Consider the following 16,638-nt stretch of genomic DNA (forward strand, 5'->3'; position numbering starts at 1 on the left):
TTGTCTAATTTGCACAATGTGAGCTGATCAAGATCTTCACACTTAAGCGACTCCTCGTTCATGATGTTAAATATATAACACAGCCTGTACATGTGGCTAGTTCAAACAGTTAGCTGACTTGCTAACAGTCGCTAACAAAATACGAACACGGAGGAATCCGTGGTTTTACCTGAGATGCACGGAGGTCAGTTCGTATCTCCGCCCTCCTACTTCTGAGGTCCAGAAGGTGCGGGCGGTGTGTTTATGTTTAACGTGTCGTTTTATGTTGTACAGTGCTGTAAGGGTTGGGTTTATTGGGGAAGTTGGATCAGATCCAGTTTTGATCCTCTGGTCCGCACGGACCTCTGCTTTCTGCAGCAATCACTAAATTGCCCCAGGATACTGCAAGAAACTGCAGTTCATCCACTGTCGGTGTCTTCAAACAATTAGTCCTTCAGGGGATATTCCTCTCCTCCCCAACATCCCCTCAGCATCATTATCAGGGTGGGGTAGAAGGTGTAAATATTTAATGGTACCCCCCACACATCTCGACATTTGCCACAGCGTAGGCAGATTTGCTTTCTGTAGGATTTTGGTGAGGCCAGTGCTCTCCTCTTTTGAAGCATCCATTATTTAAATGGCTGTAAATGTTTAATGGTCGCTCTACAGAAAGTTTAGAATCAGACATTTTAAAGTAGGGGGAAAAATCTAAATGCTCTATGACTTTCCTCTTACACACACACACACACACACACACACACACACACACACACACACACACACACACCTTAAAGAGAGTAACACTCAATGCTTTCCAGACCCAGACCATGATATTATTATATAATACTTTATTATTTATTTTATGTATTTATTATTCGATATTTATCAGTCTGCCTACCACAACATACGGCCTTTAAATTCTCAAATCCGATTGGTCAGAAAGTGTTAATTAATTTCGTATTTTGTTACAGCACCTCTGTCGCCTCGTTTGCCCCCCCCCCCGATTTAATTAATTCATGCGTTCGTCTGTTTCTATAGTAACAACTCATCAACAGTGAACCTTTTGTAAAACATAACGAAAGGATGAAGAGTACTAAACAAAATGTGTTATTTAACAAAGAGTAACTGTTGCTACGGCGACGCTTCTTCGGGTCTTTGGTGTCGGTGCTTTGTAAAAGTCAGGAGGTCTTCCTCCGCAGGCGAGTCTTCAGGCCCTAAAGAGGACTTTATGAAGTTTACCGGTAACACGACAAGCTGCTTTTTGTCTTATTGCCCCGAAGAGATGGTAAATGAGACGCTGGGTCAGGGACTGGAAGCTTACAACACATGTCAAAGCTTGTTTTCCGAATGTTGCGTAACGATAAATAGAACAATAAATGGATCAAAGTATAACATTTCGTTCTTTAAAAAAATCTAAGTGTGTGTGTGTGTGTGTGTGTGTGTGTGTGTGTGTGTGTGTGTGTGTGTGTGGCTTCAAAAGCAGCTGTTTGTGTAGCTGTTATCTTTGTATACGTGCACATTTTACAACCTCGTCATTCATCACAAAAGTACACCGCATTGGCTTCCTCCTTTATCTAAACACACACACACACACACACACACACACACACACACACACACACACACACTTAGACTTCTGTTGAGACTTGTGACTACTTGGGTATTTAATGTGACCGAGTGCTTGGCAGTAGTTTGGTTGACGTAGCATTTCAGTACCTCGTTCACTTGCCAATTATCGTCTTTAAAGTGCACCAGAGATCCAGTTTATGCTAATTCAGTAATGCAGATATTGAAACTTTTTTTTTTATTAGCGAGCGGTTTGTGCCCGTCGTACACTGTGTACTTTAGTAGGTTAAACACTTGCATTAGTGTTACTTTGCTCAGTCACACACTGTTGTGTAAACAAACAAACACAATAAAGTGTGCAGCCAAGGAAAAGGCTGTTATTGAGCAGAAGCGTTACACACTTAGGGTGATTAAAGGAAGAAGTATGTGGATCTGTTGGCGATTAGCTCAAGCCTTTCTGACCCCGTGTGTTAATCAGTCCTGTCTGTGGTTAGGAGGGACTTTTCTCTCTAATACTGTAAATGTGTCCCGGAGGCCAGACGAGTGGTTTCACACCATCTCACACACTCCACACTACACCTCACCACAGCAGGAAGGGTTGGGCTTTGGTCCTCATGAGCCGGGGAGAAGGGAAAGGAGGAGAAGAAAGAAGGGCGCCGGAAAGAACGCGAGGGAGAACAGGGGAAAGAGAGGAGGGGAGGAAAGACGAAGGGGGGGAAGGAAGAACGGAAGGAAGAGACGAAAGGGGGGAAACGGGGGAGGGCGATGGGGGACGGAGCCAGCGGGGACGGGGAGGGAAAGAAGGGAGGGGAAAAGGGAGGGGTTAGGTAGGTGATTTAAGTGGTAACGGGGGGGAGGATTGTTTCGTGGGGAACTTCTGGTAAAGGTGAAGTTGGGAGTAGGGTGATGTGTGAAAGGTGATGTGTGAATGGTGGAATCATGTATTTTTCATATTATCTCGCTCTCTCTCCTCTCTTCTCCTCTCATATATATAAGAGATATATTTGTGGGTGGGTGTGTGGGGGGGATATTGGGACATGATTTTAATCAACTTGATTTTTTGTATCTAGAGAGAGGGAGAGAGAGGGAGAGAAAGAGGAAGAGAGGGAGGGAGGGAGGGAGGGAGGGAGGGAGTGTGAGAGTAGAGTGGAGATAGGCGATGTCTAATAAATCTTAGTCTCGTGATTTATAAACCCCAATGTATGTCTCCTTCTTTCTCTCTCTCTGTGTGTTTGTGTTTTTGGTTGGTTATATTGGGACATGATTAGAAGTTTAATCGACTTTTACGTGTGACGTGTCAGATCACCTGCCGTAAGTCTTTTTCTCTGACGGAGGGCAGGGGATTGTGCTCTGCTCTGCTCTGATCTTTCAGCTCTGTTTGTTAGTTGTGTGTGTTGCTGTTGCTCTAAGCGGTCTCGGGCGCTCCGGCCATCAGTGGGACTGTGCTGGAGATTCGGTCAGTGTAAGGCTTTCAGCTACATATTTTTATCCCTCGCATCCTTGCGTAGATTTTTGTCGGTCCTGAGTCACCTGAAGAGAATCACAACGGCGCTAAAATTCTTTCACGTGTAAACGAACTCTATTCTGAGCTTTTAGAGATCATTTTGCTGTTCATTTTGTGCCTCCACAGCTTTTCTTTAGAGGACTGCGGAATCTTTGTCGATCACATATGTTATAATTAGGGCTGGGCAAGTTAACGCGTTTTTATAGCGTTAACGCATTAATTAATTAACGCAGACAATTAGTTTATCACGCGTTAACGTACTTTTTATTTTGAAAGTCCGTTGCTCACTGCGTTTGAATACACATAGATAGACTGGGTCACAGGAGGGGTGGGATGTTTATCAGTAGGCTACCGGCTGCTTGGGATGAGCGTCATCACGCGTCTCAACCATTGAAAGCATTTGTTGTGTGCCTAAGAGAGCTACAGCGCGAAACAGAAAATATCTGGTGCGGACAGAAAAATGGAAAAAGATACCGAAATCTTAAATAGACATTTTTATTTTAAACCTCTTCCACACGGTGGAGTTGATAGAACTAAAGCTATTTGTAACCACTGCAAAGCTAAATTGTCGTATCATCGGAGTACTTAGAGTCTGAAGTATCACTTAAATTGATCGGAAGGGGCCACTTATAATGTTATGATCGAGGTTCTGGACATTTTATAACATTAACGTTTTAATGTTTTATTTATACCTTAAAGTTATATTTAATTTGATTACATTAATGTTTAGGTTAAGATTTACAAGAAGTGTTAACTGCTACTAAATTTTAACTGCTGTAAAAAAGCACTTTATTTGTTTAAAGTTTTGACAAACCAAATGTTATTGCACTTTTGTTCATACAGCAGTACTTTGAAAGAATAAAATTATGCAAAACACTACTTTTGTTTTCATTATTGAATTTTGCACATGCTGCGATTAATCACGTTTAATCACAGAAAAATCATGAGATTAACCGCGATTACTAGTTCTAATCAAACAGAATTCTGTTTGAACACCGAGTAAGGATAAACATGTGGCTCTTCTACAGCAGCCCAGACCAAAACCAGACCTAAACACATTAGAAATGACCGCATTGTAGACTTTTGCATCATATCAGCGGCCACGAGATCTACAGCATTATACACAGCAGCATTGTGGTGTTTGTTTCTTTACATTTGAATTAGAAGATTGTTTTCTGAGTCTTTCTCACGATGGCAGCACCAACATTATCTTTCTGATCGAAATCGGAGCAGCGTGCTTTCTTAAGCCAACCGAGAACTTCGGCTCGGTTAGCGTGAAAGGAGATGGACGTTTATGTGATGTGTGTGTTTTTGTGTGCAGGTCTGGAGGAGCTGGTGTTGTCTGAAATCAGTTCGCCGTGTCGGACACAGCAGACAGGAGACAGCAGCAGCGTCTCCTCCTTCAGCTACAGAGAGATGATGAAGGAAGGAGCGTCAGCACCGACCACCAATAAGGTATTTATTTCTATTTATATAAAGAGAATCTAGTCGTCCTCTTTTTTGTGTCTGACCACTGTATCAGCAGCTCTCAGGGCCACTTTTTAAGCAAAGCAACTTAAAATCACAGACTTTTTATGTACAACAGATTTCCTGCCATCGTCCCTCCTGTCCTTCCTCCCAGCCTTCCTTTTCCTTTTCTTCATTTTGCAAAGCAGCTTTTTAATCAAACAAAGTAAAATCCCAGACTTTCTGCTTTTCAAATCAGACTTCCTCCTGTCCCTTTTCCCGTCCATTCTTCCTTTCATCCTTCTACCTGTCCTTCCTTCTGTCCCTCTTCTATCCTTGTTTGTCCTTACTTACGTCCTTTAGTATTCCTTTTCCCTTATTTTTCTTTTTTTCTTTCCTTTCCCCTTTTTTTTTTTTTTTTTTTTTTTTACAAATCAGCTTTTTAATCAAAGCAGGAAATATCCCAGACTTTTCAAATCAGACTTCCTCCCGACCGTCCGTCCTCCCGTCTGACCGTCCGTCCTTCCGACCGTCCGTTCTTCCTCCCATCTTGTCCTGTCTCCCGTCCTATCTACCTGTCGTTCCTTCCTCCCGACCTTCCTCCCGTCCTGTCCTTTCTCCTGTCCTTCTTTCATCTTGTCCTTCCTCCCGTCCTTCTTTTTAATCAAAGCAAGAGATATCCCAGACTTTTTGCAGGTCACTGAGCTAGACTACTCGTGTAGAAATGGACGTTCCCTAAAACAGCTTTATTTTCCCACAGAAGGTAAAAAGACGAAAATACTTTAGACCTCTTTTCTTTTCTTTTCTTTGTGAAACAGCAACAGGTTTTATTATTATTATCCTTAGATTATGTGCACAATCCCCCTGTGTAAACTGTTACTATAGAAACAGTAACATAGTGGAACGAACCCCTTGATAGAAACCAGCGATTTATCTGTTAACCCCTGACCAATCAGAACGAAGAAATCGCACAATATCTTTACTGAACAAATGTAATCTTTGCATTGATTTCAAATCGGCTAACGCAGTAGACGACAGAAGCACTTTCACATCACGGAGCAATGTTCCTGAGGTGGAACTGACTGCCGATAAACCACCGAGGCTCTTAGTGACGACGTGTACGGATTGTTATGAGCGCTGATTTACAGCACGCAAACTGTGTAGACGTGGTGCATTTTTCACATCCTTTCTGGAACGAGTGAGAAAGCAAACTCTAAAACACACACACACACACACACACACACACACACACACACACACACACACACACACTAATCAGGTCTCACATCCATCTCGCTCTGTTGCCATAGACAACTCTTTCTATTTGCAGCACCCTGAGCTCATAGATGGCTAATAATATCCTCCTGGATACTGTAGTAACTATAAATAAAATACTACAGTTTCTAAATAATCTCTATGTCCAAGCCTTTGATTAAACAGTAAATACAGCAGCTTGGTTGTAGCATACAGTGCGAGATTAATGCCATGTTCACATAAAGTCATTAGCACTTTTATTCCCTTCCCCTCGCGTACTGCTCTTCTTTTACAAAACCCGGAACGAAGCAGTCTTAATTGAAGCTGAATCGTCTTTGTCCTTTAGTAAAAGAAGCTCGTTTAATAAGCCGGAAGGAAGATAAGTCTCAGGGGAAGGAGCAAGGATCGCAAGGGACGTCTTCTGGTCTCGGGAACAGACTGACCTTCTTTTCATCGTGCGCTCCGGTTCCTGAAAGCGCCTGGAAAGAATAGCAAGCATGAACAGCACCAGTACAAACAGGAAGATTACAGAAGTGTCTCCACTTACAAGAGTTTCCTGCAGGGTGACGTCCTGCTCATGGGCTGTTTGTGTTTATTTAACCTTCTCCGTTGAGCCCGTATTGAGCACGTTAGCCGTGAACCCGTTCCAGCTCGGTTTCACGCTGGAGATTAAAGATAATCTCTGGATTTTCCAGTCGTTTTAGCAGAACAGCTGCGTTACCCGCTTCTGTGTTTGTGCACTGGGAAGTTTTCCACATGGACAGATGGATGGTGCTAAGTGGCCATGTACTCAAGTTCCACATCTCCATTTCAGCGCTCTGAATTCATTCATTCATTCATTTTCTACCGCTTATCCGAACTTCTCGGGTCACGGGGAGCCTGTGCCTATCTCAGGCGTCATCGGGCATCGAGGCAGGATACACCCTGGACGGAGTGCCAACCCATCGCAGGGCACACACACTCTCATTCACTCACACACACACACACACACTCTCATTCACTCACAGACTCACACACTACGGACAATTTTCCAGAGATGCCAATCAACCTACCATGCATGTCTTTGGACCGGGGGAGGAAACCGGAGCACCCGGAGGAAACCCCCGAGGCACGGGGAGAACATGCAAACTCCACACACACAAGGCGGAGGCGGGAATCGAACCCCCAACCCTGGAGGTGTGAGGTGAACGTGCTAACCACTAAGATATATAAAATATCTTCCCAAACTAGGGCTGGTGAGAGGAATTAGTAATGTTTTATTTCAATTTTTACTTTTTAAATAAACGATTACCGTTACTGTGTGTACCGTTACTATCACTCTAATCACCAAGAGATTTCGTGTGCTGCTCTTTCAATCGGTTTCTTTTCAAACCTAAAACATAAAGACGTGTTTAAAAGACGGGTTTGCGTTCAGCTAAACCTTTTCTTTACACCGCACTAGCGCGTCGGAGTCCGTTAATAAAAACGGACAAATTTCTCCCTCCGTCCAAGTGCTTCTGCTAGTTTCTCAAAAATACGGCGTGACTTTGACTCAGTGGAACAGAAGAAGTCGAGAAACAGAACATGTACTGAAATATTTAAAGAGTATGGATTTCTAAGTCGTAAATTATGAATCCGGGATCAAAACGTCGGCCGGTCAGAAACATCATAACGTCCATTTGTGATTGTTTGGATGAATTGTTTGCGAGACCCTGAAGTGAGTCGCGAACAGGAAAGTGATCGTTGTTTTCGTTTCTCTGTCTGTAGTCCAACACTAGCAGTCCTCAATCCCAACGACCGGCCGATCTTTCCGACGACGAGGTCAACGAACTCTTCCAGAGGCTGGCCGAGGTGCAGCAGGAAAAATGGCTGCTGGAGGAGAAGGTATGACCTTTGATTTGTCCCAAGGGCAAAAAAACGTCACTGCGATTAACATGTAATCATGGCTCCTGTACCAGAGGTCTCTAACAGCACTGGTGTTTAGTTTTAGACTCTTTTATCTAAATCAAGAAGAAGCATTTATTGTCATTTTAACCGTATATAGCTGACGGCGTAGGAACACTACAGAGCTAAGGACTTAAAGTAAGCTGTCCTAGCCATATAAAGTGTGTCGTGTGCCACCTAGTGCAAATACAAGACCATACAAAACACTACAGGACAGGGGATGTGGTAGCTCAGTGGTTAAGGTGTTGGGCTACTGATCGGAAGGTCACGGTCCGAGGTCCACCGAGCTGCCACTGCTGGGCCCCTGAGCAAGGCCCTTAACCCTCAGTTGCTCAGTTGTAAGTCACTCTGGATAAGGATGTCTGCCATAAATGTAAATACACAAAATAGCACAAAGGAACAACGTGCAAAAATACACGATTGAGGGACCTTGGAAACATATCCACTTGTGTAATAGTGGGAGTTGGATGAGGTGTAGTGGAAATACTGTTTAATATGGGTGGTGCAGTAGACATGGGCGTATTATATATCGAATGAGCGTTCAAGTGCGTTTGCGAAGTAACTTCAAAGTGAGAGAGAGGATCGGACATTTTCTGAGCTGAGCAGCAGATGGTTAGAGACGTCCATCAGGAGTTCAGCAGTCACTCTCAGGCTCTTGTAGGAATTAAACGAGAGCGATCAGAGCTTACAGTATCAGCAGACGTTCTGGAAGCGCTTCACATGCAAACTTTCTGACAAGTCTAAATCAAGTGAAAATGTCATAGACTTTACAAACAGAGCTCAGGTACGTTTATAACCCTTACAGATATTTAGTTATTCATATATTCATACATTTACTGAACCGGGGTAAGGAAGCCCCTGATAATTGGAGCCAAATGTAAAAATGGACATTCTTGACTGAATTACATGTAATATACATAACACTTAACTGAGTGCATCAAGTGCATCCAGTCCAAGTCCTGTTGTAGGTTGAGATCAGACACACCCTTTGGACGTATAATCTACAGCCGACATTGATTAAGATCCCGTGGCATAGCCTGTAGTTTATTTTTTCTTTAAAGGTGGGGTGCACGATGTTTGAAAGCCAATATTGACATTTGAAATCACCTAAACAAACACGCCCCTAACCCAAACGGGTGTCAATCCTGTTTTGATAGCTCCGCCCACACATACAAACGTAACCCAGGCAACTATTATGGCTAATATGAGTAATACTATGGTGTGTTTTTGTAGTACTGTGTGTTGTACCGTGAAAGGTTTAGCTCCGTTTCACGCGGAAGACGACGTTCGACACCTGGAACCCGAGGCAGAGGTAACGGCAGGTATCCGCCATGTCAATGTTTCAATCGCTTTCTGCTAATGCCACACATGTGCACCAAACACGCTCTCCACCGCATATTGACAAGACACGCCCCTTTATGCTCATTGGCCACACGTTTGTTTTTTTTGTCGGCCCGACTCAGTTTTCTGAAGCAGTTTTCAAACATCGTGCACCCCACCTTTAAGTGAATGAAAGCCATAAATGCCATGCGACATGTATATGTGTGTGTATATATATATATATATATATATATATATATATATATATATATATATATATATATATATATATATATAATATAAACCTGCCACATCCTTTTAGTGTAAACTGTTTGTCATGTCTCCTGGAGCACTGGGGGACCTCTTTATCATGTGCTGTTTGTTTTCGCATCAAGGTGAAACACTTAGAGGTCAGCTGCTCGTCTATGGCCGATGACCTCTGCAAGAAGAGTGCCATCATAGAGACTTACGTCATGGACAGCAGGAGAGGTAAGAAGCTCAGCGGCTCCCAGTTTGTGTTTTTTGGCCCCCGGCTTATTTGCTTTGTCCCGAGTCGTAACATTGCCGTGTTTGCAGTTTCGGTCAGCTGTTAGTCATGCCTCAATTCCTGATTTTAATTATTACTTATTATGAGTGCAACCGGTATCCAGCGAGGCAGGAAATAAAAACCTGTCATATATAAAAACAGAATTATATAAGCTTCTGTAACTAGGTATTTCTTAAATGATATACAGTTCCCTTTGTCTTTTAATGCTTCTTCATTCTAGTCCTGCTTACAGAAGTATTTTAATTAGTGTACGCTTCGGTACCGACTTGATCCGATACATCTCTCATTGCATTGTATAACATGCTCCGATACGATACCCTGAGATATCGAACCGCTAATTAAACAGATGGCGTGAAGTGACAGATGGACGAAGAACTACAGCAGCTCGCTACAAAATAAGAAGCCTGGTAAAATATCATCCTCATCATATTCATTATTATTTCGAAGTGCGGAGCAGTAACGCTATCCGTACAAGTGAGCACACTCCAGTTCTGCCAACTGTGGACGTTAAAGCACACCTAAATAAAACGGGTGGTGTTGAGCACCAAAAAAAAAAACCATACGCCGAGTCAATCCTCACAATCGCCGCTCCATATCTCTAATGTTCATCGAATTTAAGACTATAGACGCCGTCTACATTTAGGCTTGTTCTCCAACTTCTGAGTCCGTCTGTCCATGTAAGCAGCTGGTATAAATAGTCAGTCGAACTCCTCTAGTGCTTGTCGTTGTTTGATTTCTCTGTAAATAGTTTGCAGTTGTTATTTATTAGGCTTTTTTCGGTGTAGCCCTACATTATTCTTGGCTATGTTTCGAAGCACTAGTGTGTAAAATGAAAAAACGGAGAAAAGAAGAAGTGATCGGTCTCGATTCGCTATTTATTAATTTATTTATTTTCCTCTAAAGTTGTTGTTTAATCCCTGAGCCAGGACAGAAATGATTCTTCTCTTAAGCATACGAAGCCTGAATGTATTTACACATGCAGCAGTGAGACAGTGAGTGCGCGAGAGAGAGACAGACGGACGGACAGACGAACTCAGAAGTTGTAGAACAAGTGCAAATGTAGACGGTGTCTATAGTCTTAAATTCGATGAACATTAGAGAGATAGCGAGCGAGAGAGAGACAGCGAGCGAGCGAGAGAGAGACGGCGAGCGAGCGAGAGAGAGACGGCGAGCGAGCGAGAGAGAGAGAGACGGCGAGCGAGAGAGAGAGAGAGAGACGGCGAGCGAGCGAGAGCCAGACAGCGAGCGAGCGAGAGCCAGACAGCGAGCGAGCGAGAGCCAGACAGCGAGCGAGCGAGAGCCAGACAGCGAGCGAGCGAGAGCCAGACAGCGAGCGAGCGAGAGAGAGAGAGAGACCGACAGCGAGCGAGAGAGAGAGAGAGACAGACAGACAGCGAGCGAGAGAGAGAGAGAGACAGACAGACAGCGAGCGAGAGAGAGAGACAGACAGACAGCGAGCGAGAGAGAGAGACAGACAGACAGCGAGCGAGAGAGAGAGACAGACAGACAGCGAGAGAGAGAGACAGACAGACAGACAGCGAGCGAGAGAGACAGACAGACAGTGAGCGAGCGAGAGCCAGACAGTGAGCGAGCGAGAGAGAGACAGTGAGCGAGCGAGAGAGAGACAGACAGACAGTGAGCGAGAGAGAGAGAGACAGTGAGCTAGCGAGCGAGAGACAGACAGTAAGTGAGCAAGAGACAGACAGACAGTGAGCGAGAGAGAGAGAGAGAGACAGTGAGCGAGAGACAGACAGACAGACAGACAGTGAGCGAGAGAGAGACAGTGAGCGAGCGAGAGACAGACAAACAGTGAGCAAGCGAGAGAGAGACAGTGAGCGAGCGAGAGAGAGAGAGAGACAGTGAGCGAGCGAGAGAGAGAGAGACAGTGAGCGAGAGAGAGAGAGAGAGAGACAGTGAGAGAGAGAGACACACAGACAGTGAGCGAGAGAGAGAGAGAGACAGTGAGCGAGAGAGAGAGAGAGACAGTGAGCGAGAGAGAGAGAGACAGTGAGAGAGAGACACACACAGACAGTGAGCGAGAGAGAGACAGACAGACAGTGAGCGAGAGAGAGAGAGAGAGAGAGAGACAGTGAGAGAGAGAGACACAGACAGTGAGCGAGAGCGAGAGAGACAGTGAGCGAGCGAGAGAGAGAGAGAGAGAGAGTGAGCGAGCGAGAGACAGACAGAAAGTGAGCGAGCGAGAGAGAGAGAGAGAGAGAGAGAGAGAGAGACAGTAGTTGAGTGAGAGAGAGAGACGACCAAGCATTTAAAGTTTTTGAAAGTTTCTTGTTGGAGAGCAAATGACTCCATTTGAAGCAAAAAGTGTAAAGTGACTCACTTTGACCTGAACAGTGTTCGGTGGTTAAAGATCCCCCTGTAGCGTCTTTGCACTTTGCTCAGATTAGCATCAGCCCTCGTCCTCTGTGTTATCTGTCTGCCTTGATGCCCTTTCTTCTCGGCTAAATGAACATTACTGTAATGAAAATCGACTTCAAGGATGAATGTGGCGTTCGCTCCTTTCCGTTTCTGCCGCATTTTTTTTTTTTCCCGGTCACTTCTGTGCTGATTAGAACACCATCGTACCGAGAGGGTGCAGATGCTCCGATTAAGTGTGTGCTGGTGAGTTAATGTACTAAATCAGTGCCTGAGTGAAAATAATCAGCATTAACAGCTGTCAGAAGGAGAAAAAAAACGAAGACGGTGTTTCCGAAGTATCCGCTCAGGTAGGTTGATGGATTCATGGAGAGATTGATGTCCTGTTAGCGTACAGGCCCGTCGAGACGTCTCGCCTTATTTGCATTCAGCCTCGCTTCATACACAATTACACGACAGGCCTACAGTCCAATCCAGAAACACGTTAACATTTAATTACTACAATTCCCATAAGAACGACTCATTTGAGTCGTAAACTCGGGATTTGTTCCAGGGTCAGAAACCTACAAAAGGAAAATTCTGGAAAATCTGGAAAATTGTTCCGGACACTTCGTTACACGCTGTACGTCTACGTCATCGCACCGGCCCTGCCGCCGTATAACACTGTGTTCCGAAGTGTTTTAATTCTGCACCTACCGTATCGTGACGCTTAAAGGCAGGGTCTCCGATTTTTGAGAAATGCTTTAGGAAACCGAGTCGGAACGACAAACTAAAAATCAAAACAAAAGAGAAAAAAAAAGCTGGAGAGAACTGAAGGAAGTCGGCCGCATATTCACAGGTCGGAGTTTCCCGTGTCAGTAACTCCTGAGCTAAACGCTGTTACTACACAAAACGCAGTTGTAGCTGCCTCTCTACATTACTACGATAGAAAAGAGGTGTTATTTGTGTAGTAACAGCGTTTAGCTCAGGAGTTATTGACTCGGGAAACTCGAATATGTGGCCAATTTCCTGCTCCTTCAGTTCTCTCCAGCGCTGGAAAGCTGATCCTATATTAACACGTCCTACTTCTTGCCTTATCGTAAGTCTTTCTTCTCTTTCTTTCTTTGTTTTTATCCTCCATGTCAATGTTAAAACTGCTTTCTGCTAATGTCGCACATGCGCACTGAGCACTCTCTCCTCCCATATTGACAAGCCCCGCCCCTTTCTGTTCATTGGCTACACGTTAGTTTTGTTTTGATTTGATTTTTACTTTGTCGTTCCGACTCAGTTTTCTGAAGCATTTCTCAAAAATCGGAGACCCTGCCTTTAAAGAAGTAATTACGGTACACAGTACGTGTCGTGATAATTAACTTTCATTCCTTTTACAAAGGAAGTATTTTGAATGGGGAAAAAAAAAGGATGAAACAAAGTACACGGTAGTTCCGAAAATAGATTTCGAACATCTAATCTAATTACACGTTGCAACAACGGAATTCTAAAACCGTTTACGACTGAACAACAAAAGGTCGAAATCGTTTCAGACACCTCTTTAACAAGCTATGGAGTACTTCATGAACCTCTGTTTACTCACTCAGAAAGATGACGACGATATTTTTCCATATTTATCTAGCAATCGTCCCGACGCACAGCTGCATTCAGAGGAATTTTTGGCAAACTTTCCCAAAAGCAACGGCTCGAAACTCCCCGTGACACCAAACGACCCAGTTTTCGATCCGGAACCTGGGCAGAGAGACTCATAATTCATCAGTGGAGTCTGTTCTCGACGGTGTGACTTGCTTATGCATGAGTAGGCACTCCGGCTCAATAATATTGCTTGGGCTCTAGTCACGGAGTCCAGGCTGTACTGCACGCCAAAGGTAGCTCTTTAAAAGCAGCGTGTCGTCACTTCAAACCGTTCAGGAGCCGATGCCACACCGGAGGGGTAGCTTTTCAGCGAGCAGATGCAGGCTTAGGGATTGTTTTAAACACATGAACAACTAAGAGGAACCTGTTTAAAAAGAGTTTGTGATGTAGTCATGGCGAAAGGCTGGCATCGGACGGCTAGCATCGGACGGCTGGCATCGGACGGCTGGCATCGGTTGTTGGAACGGATAGTTTCGCTTCCTTTCGGATATCAGGTCAAGTGGTGGTACGATTTTTTTGACATAGCTTTAAATAGAATCGGACAAACAACAAAATATCAGTGACGGTTTCATGTCGGTTTAACAACCAGAAAAAGAACAAAAATCACCGCCTTGTTCTTTTTCACGTATCGGCCGCTTTTATGGATCAGATAATTACTTGGCAGAAAACCAACACAATACACACCAAGCATCAGAGGGAGTTCCAGATTGGTAGGTCTACACAGAAGCGTTGGGGAAAAAGTGGAAGTCGTCTTTGTTTGTCCTCTATACATTACAGCAGGGGTTCCCAAACTTTTCAGACCGCGACCCCCAATATTAGACTGCCGACGACCCGTGCTGTCCACTCTAGGTTCAGTTTTGGAGATCGCCACCCGCAGATCATCTTCCACGTTAAGCCGTGACCTGTGTTTATTCTTAGTGTACGTCAGCGTGGAGAATGTCTTTCCGCATAAATACGTTGAGCCAAATTGCATGAGTAAATCCAACGCGGCTTTCAAACTGTGGATATTCCAGTGCGACAGAAACCGAGAACTCATCCAGCGTCTTGCCGTCAAATGCCGTCCTCAGGGTTTGATCAGTTGAAAGTTCTATCAGTGCATATTCCGTATCTGACGCCAGATGATTTGCCGTGGTTACATTGAATGGTGACCTTATCCAGTCATATTGGTCGGGAGCATCTCCTTCAGGGAAATACTTGTGAAAGTGATCCAAAAGGGACATCATTACAACCATTTTTAACATATAAATAAAGTTTCTGGAAATGCGACCCCCCCCCCCCCACACACACACACACACACTTGGGAACTGGGAACTGTTGCATTACAGCACAGTGAGGTCTGAGATCAGAGCACAGTGTCAGCCATGATACAGTGCCTCTGGTACAGGGAGGGACAAGGGCCTTGCTTAAGGGCCCAACAGTGGAAGCTCAGCAGTGCCGAGATTTGAACCCTTGCCCTCCCAAACAACAACAAAACCAACCAACGAGCATGTCAGAATGCACAACACGCTGGACCTCGAAGTAGCTGTACACCACACCATCCTCCAAACCGGTCAGTTAAGAACTGCCTGTTTTTCTGGGCAAATCCTTCAGATCGGGGCAGAACACTGGGACCTGAGCGTTTGCATTATCCTTCCTTTTAAACTCTTGCCTGCTACACAAATCATATATCTTACACAAAACACTTTCAGTTCCATAGTAGTAACCAGAGTAGCAGTAAGTGACGTGACACACGGCTAAGTAAGGTGACCCAGACTCAGAATTTGTTCTCTGCATTTAACCCATCCGAAGTGCACACACACAGCAGTGAACACACACACACCGTGAACACACACCCGGAGCAGTGAGCAGCCATTTTTATGCTGCGGCACCCGGGGAGCAGTTATGGGGGTTCGGTACCTTGCTCAAGAGCACCTCAGTCGTGGCCGGCCCGAGACTCGAACCCACAAACTTTGGGTTACGAATCAGACTTTCTAACAATTATGCCACGACTGCCCCATAACCTTCATTCAGAGTTAGAATTGTTCTCTCTGTTGCTGCATTTTCGCTGGCGGCAGCAGTGCATTTTAAGACCCAACGAGACACCTGGGTGAAAGGTCAGTCGTGATTGACTTAATTCCGTTTCGGAGGATTTTAGCGCTGACGTATGTGGCTTGAACAACCACATGCATTTACACCTGTCCAGTTTCATCTGAAATGCATCCCAGACCTCCTCCTGAAGTGGTTTGAGCGATCAGATTTATACAGTATCTGTCTCGATAACGTTTCGGAGGGAATTTAGACCTGGTCTTTTTACCTTTGGATAGCTAGCTGATTACAGAAAACACATGAAGTGACCAGATGTAAAAAGCCCCTTTGCGTTCTACCACATGGACCTGATTGACCTTCTTGGACCATTAATGTTTGTGATTGGGTGGAGACTATCAATATTCATTTTCCATGTAGATTCAATTCTCTCTCTCTCTCTCTCTCTCTCTCTCTCTCTCTCTCTCTCTCTCTCTCTCTCTCTCTCTCTCTCTCTCTCTCTCTCGGATGAGGTATGCTGTGACCTCCTGCCCTATAAGAACCTTTTCCAGATCGTAGAGATTATAGTCATTACTTCAGGCGCCCTGTCTCCATTAGCTTGCCGGAAAATGGGTTACTTTTGTGTCCGCAGTGGAGAGGGAAGATGATGTGATCTTCCTCCTCTCCTCCCCTCCCCTCCCCTTCCCATGTGCTTTCCTCCTGTTTTAATTTCATGACTGACTGATTTAACATTTAATGCCAGACTAGCTTTCATTAAGGCCAGTGTCTTCTAATTGTAAATATTGTGTTATAAAATTTGAAGGTCTCTGATCCTTTGAGGTTTCAGGACTACTGCATAGTGTTTTTCTTGGTCTTCACTTACCTGAGCTGTGGGTTAGGTGTTTGAATATTCGGCACTTTTTAAGGCCGTGTGTGTGTGTGTGTGTATGTATATATGTGAGTATGTATATATGTGTGCGTGTGTGTGTATGCGTGTGTGTGCGTGTGTGTATGTACAGTATATGTGTGTATGTGTGTACAGTATGTATGTGTATTTGTGTGTGTGTATATGTGTGTGTGTGTGTGTGTGTGTGTGTGTATG

General features: G+C 44.4%; 1 protein-coding gene across 4 annotated transcripts in view; it reads left to right on the plus strand.

Moving 5' to 3' along the window:
• Positions 1-16,638, plus strand: part of gripap1 (GRIP1 associated protein 1) — a 59,153-nt gene that overhangs the window by 26,310 nt on the left and 16,205 nt on the right. For all 4 annotated transcript variants that reach the window (XM_027151240.2, XM_027151242.2, XM_027151241.2 and 1 more), the window contains 3 exons: positions 4,371-4,504; positions 7,496-7,612; positions 9,388-9,481. In XM_027151240.2, the coding sequence (XP_027007041.1) occupies positions 4,371-4,504; positions 7,496-7,612; positions 9,388-9,481 (345 nt within the window). The remainder of the gene's footprint in view (positions 1-4,370; positions 4,505-7,495; positions 7,613-9,387; positions 9,482-16,638) is intronic.

This window comes from Tachysurus fulvidraco, chromosome 14 (assembly GCF_022655615.1).
Source record: "Tachysurus fulvidraco isolate hzauxx_2018 chromosome 14, HZAU_PFXX_2.0, whole genome shotgun sequence".
Lineage (NCBI taxonomy): Eukaryota > Metazoa > Chordata > Actinopteri > Siluriformes > Bagridae > Tachysurus > Tachysurus fulvidraco.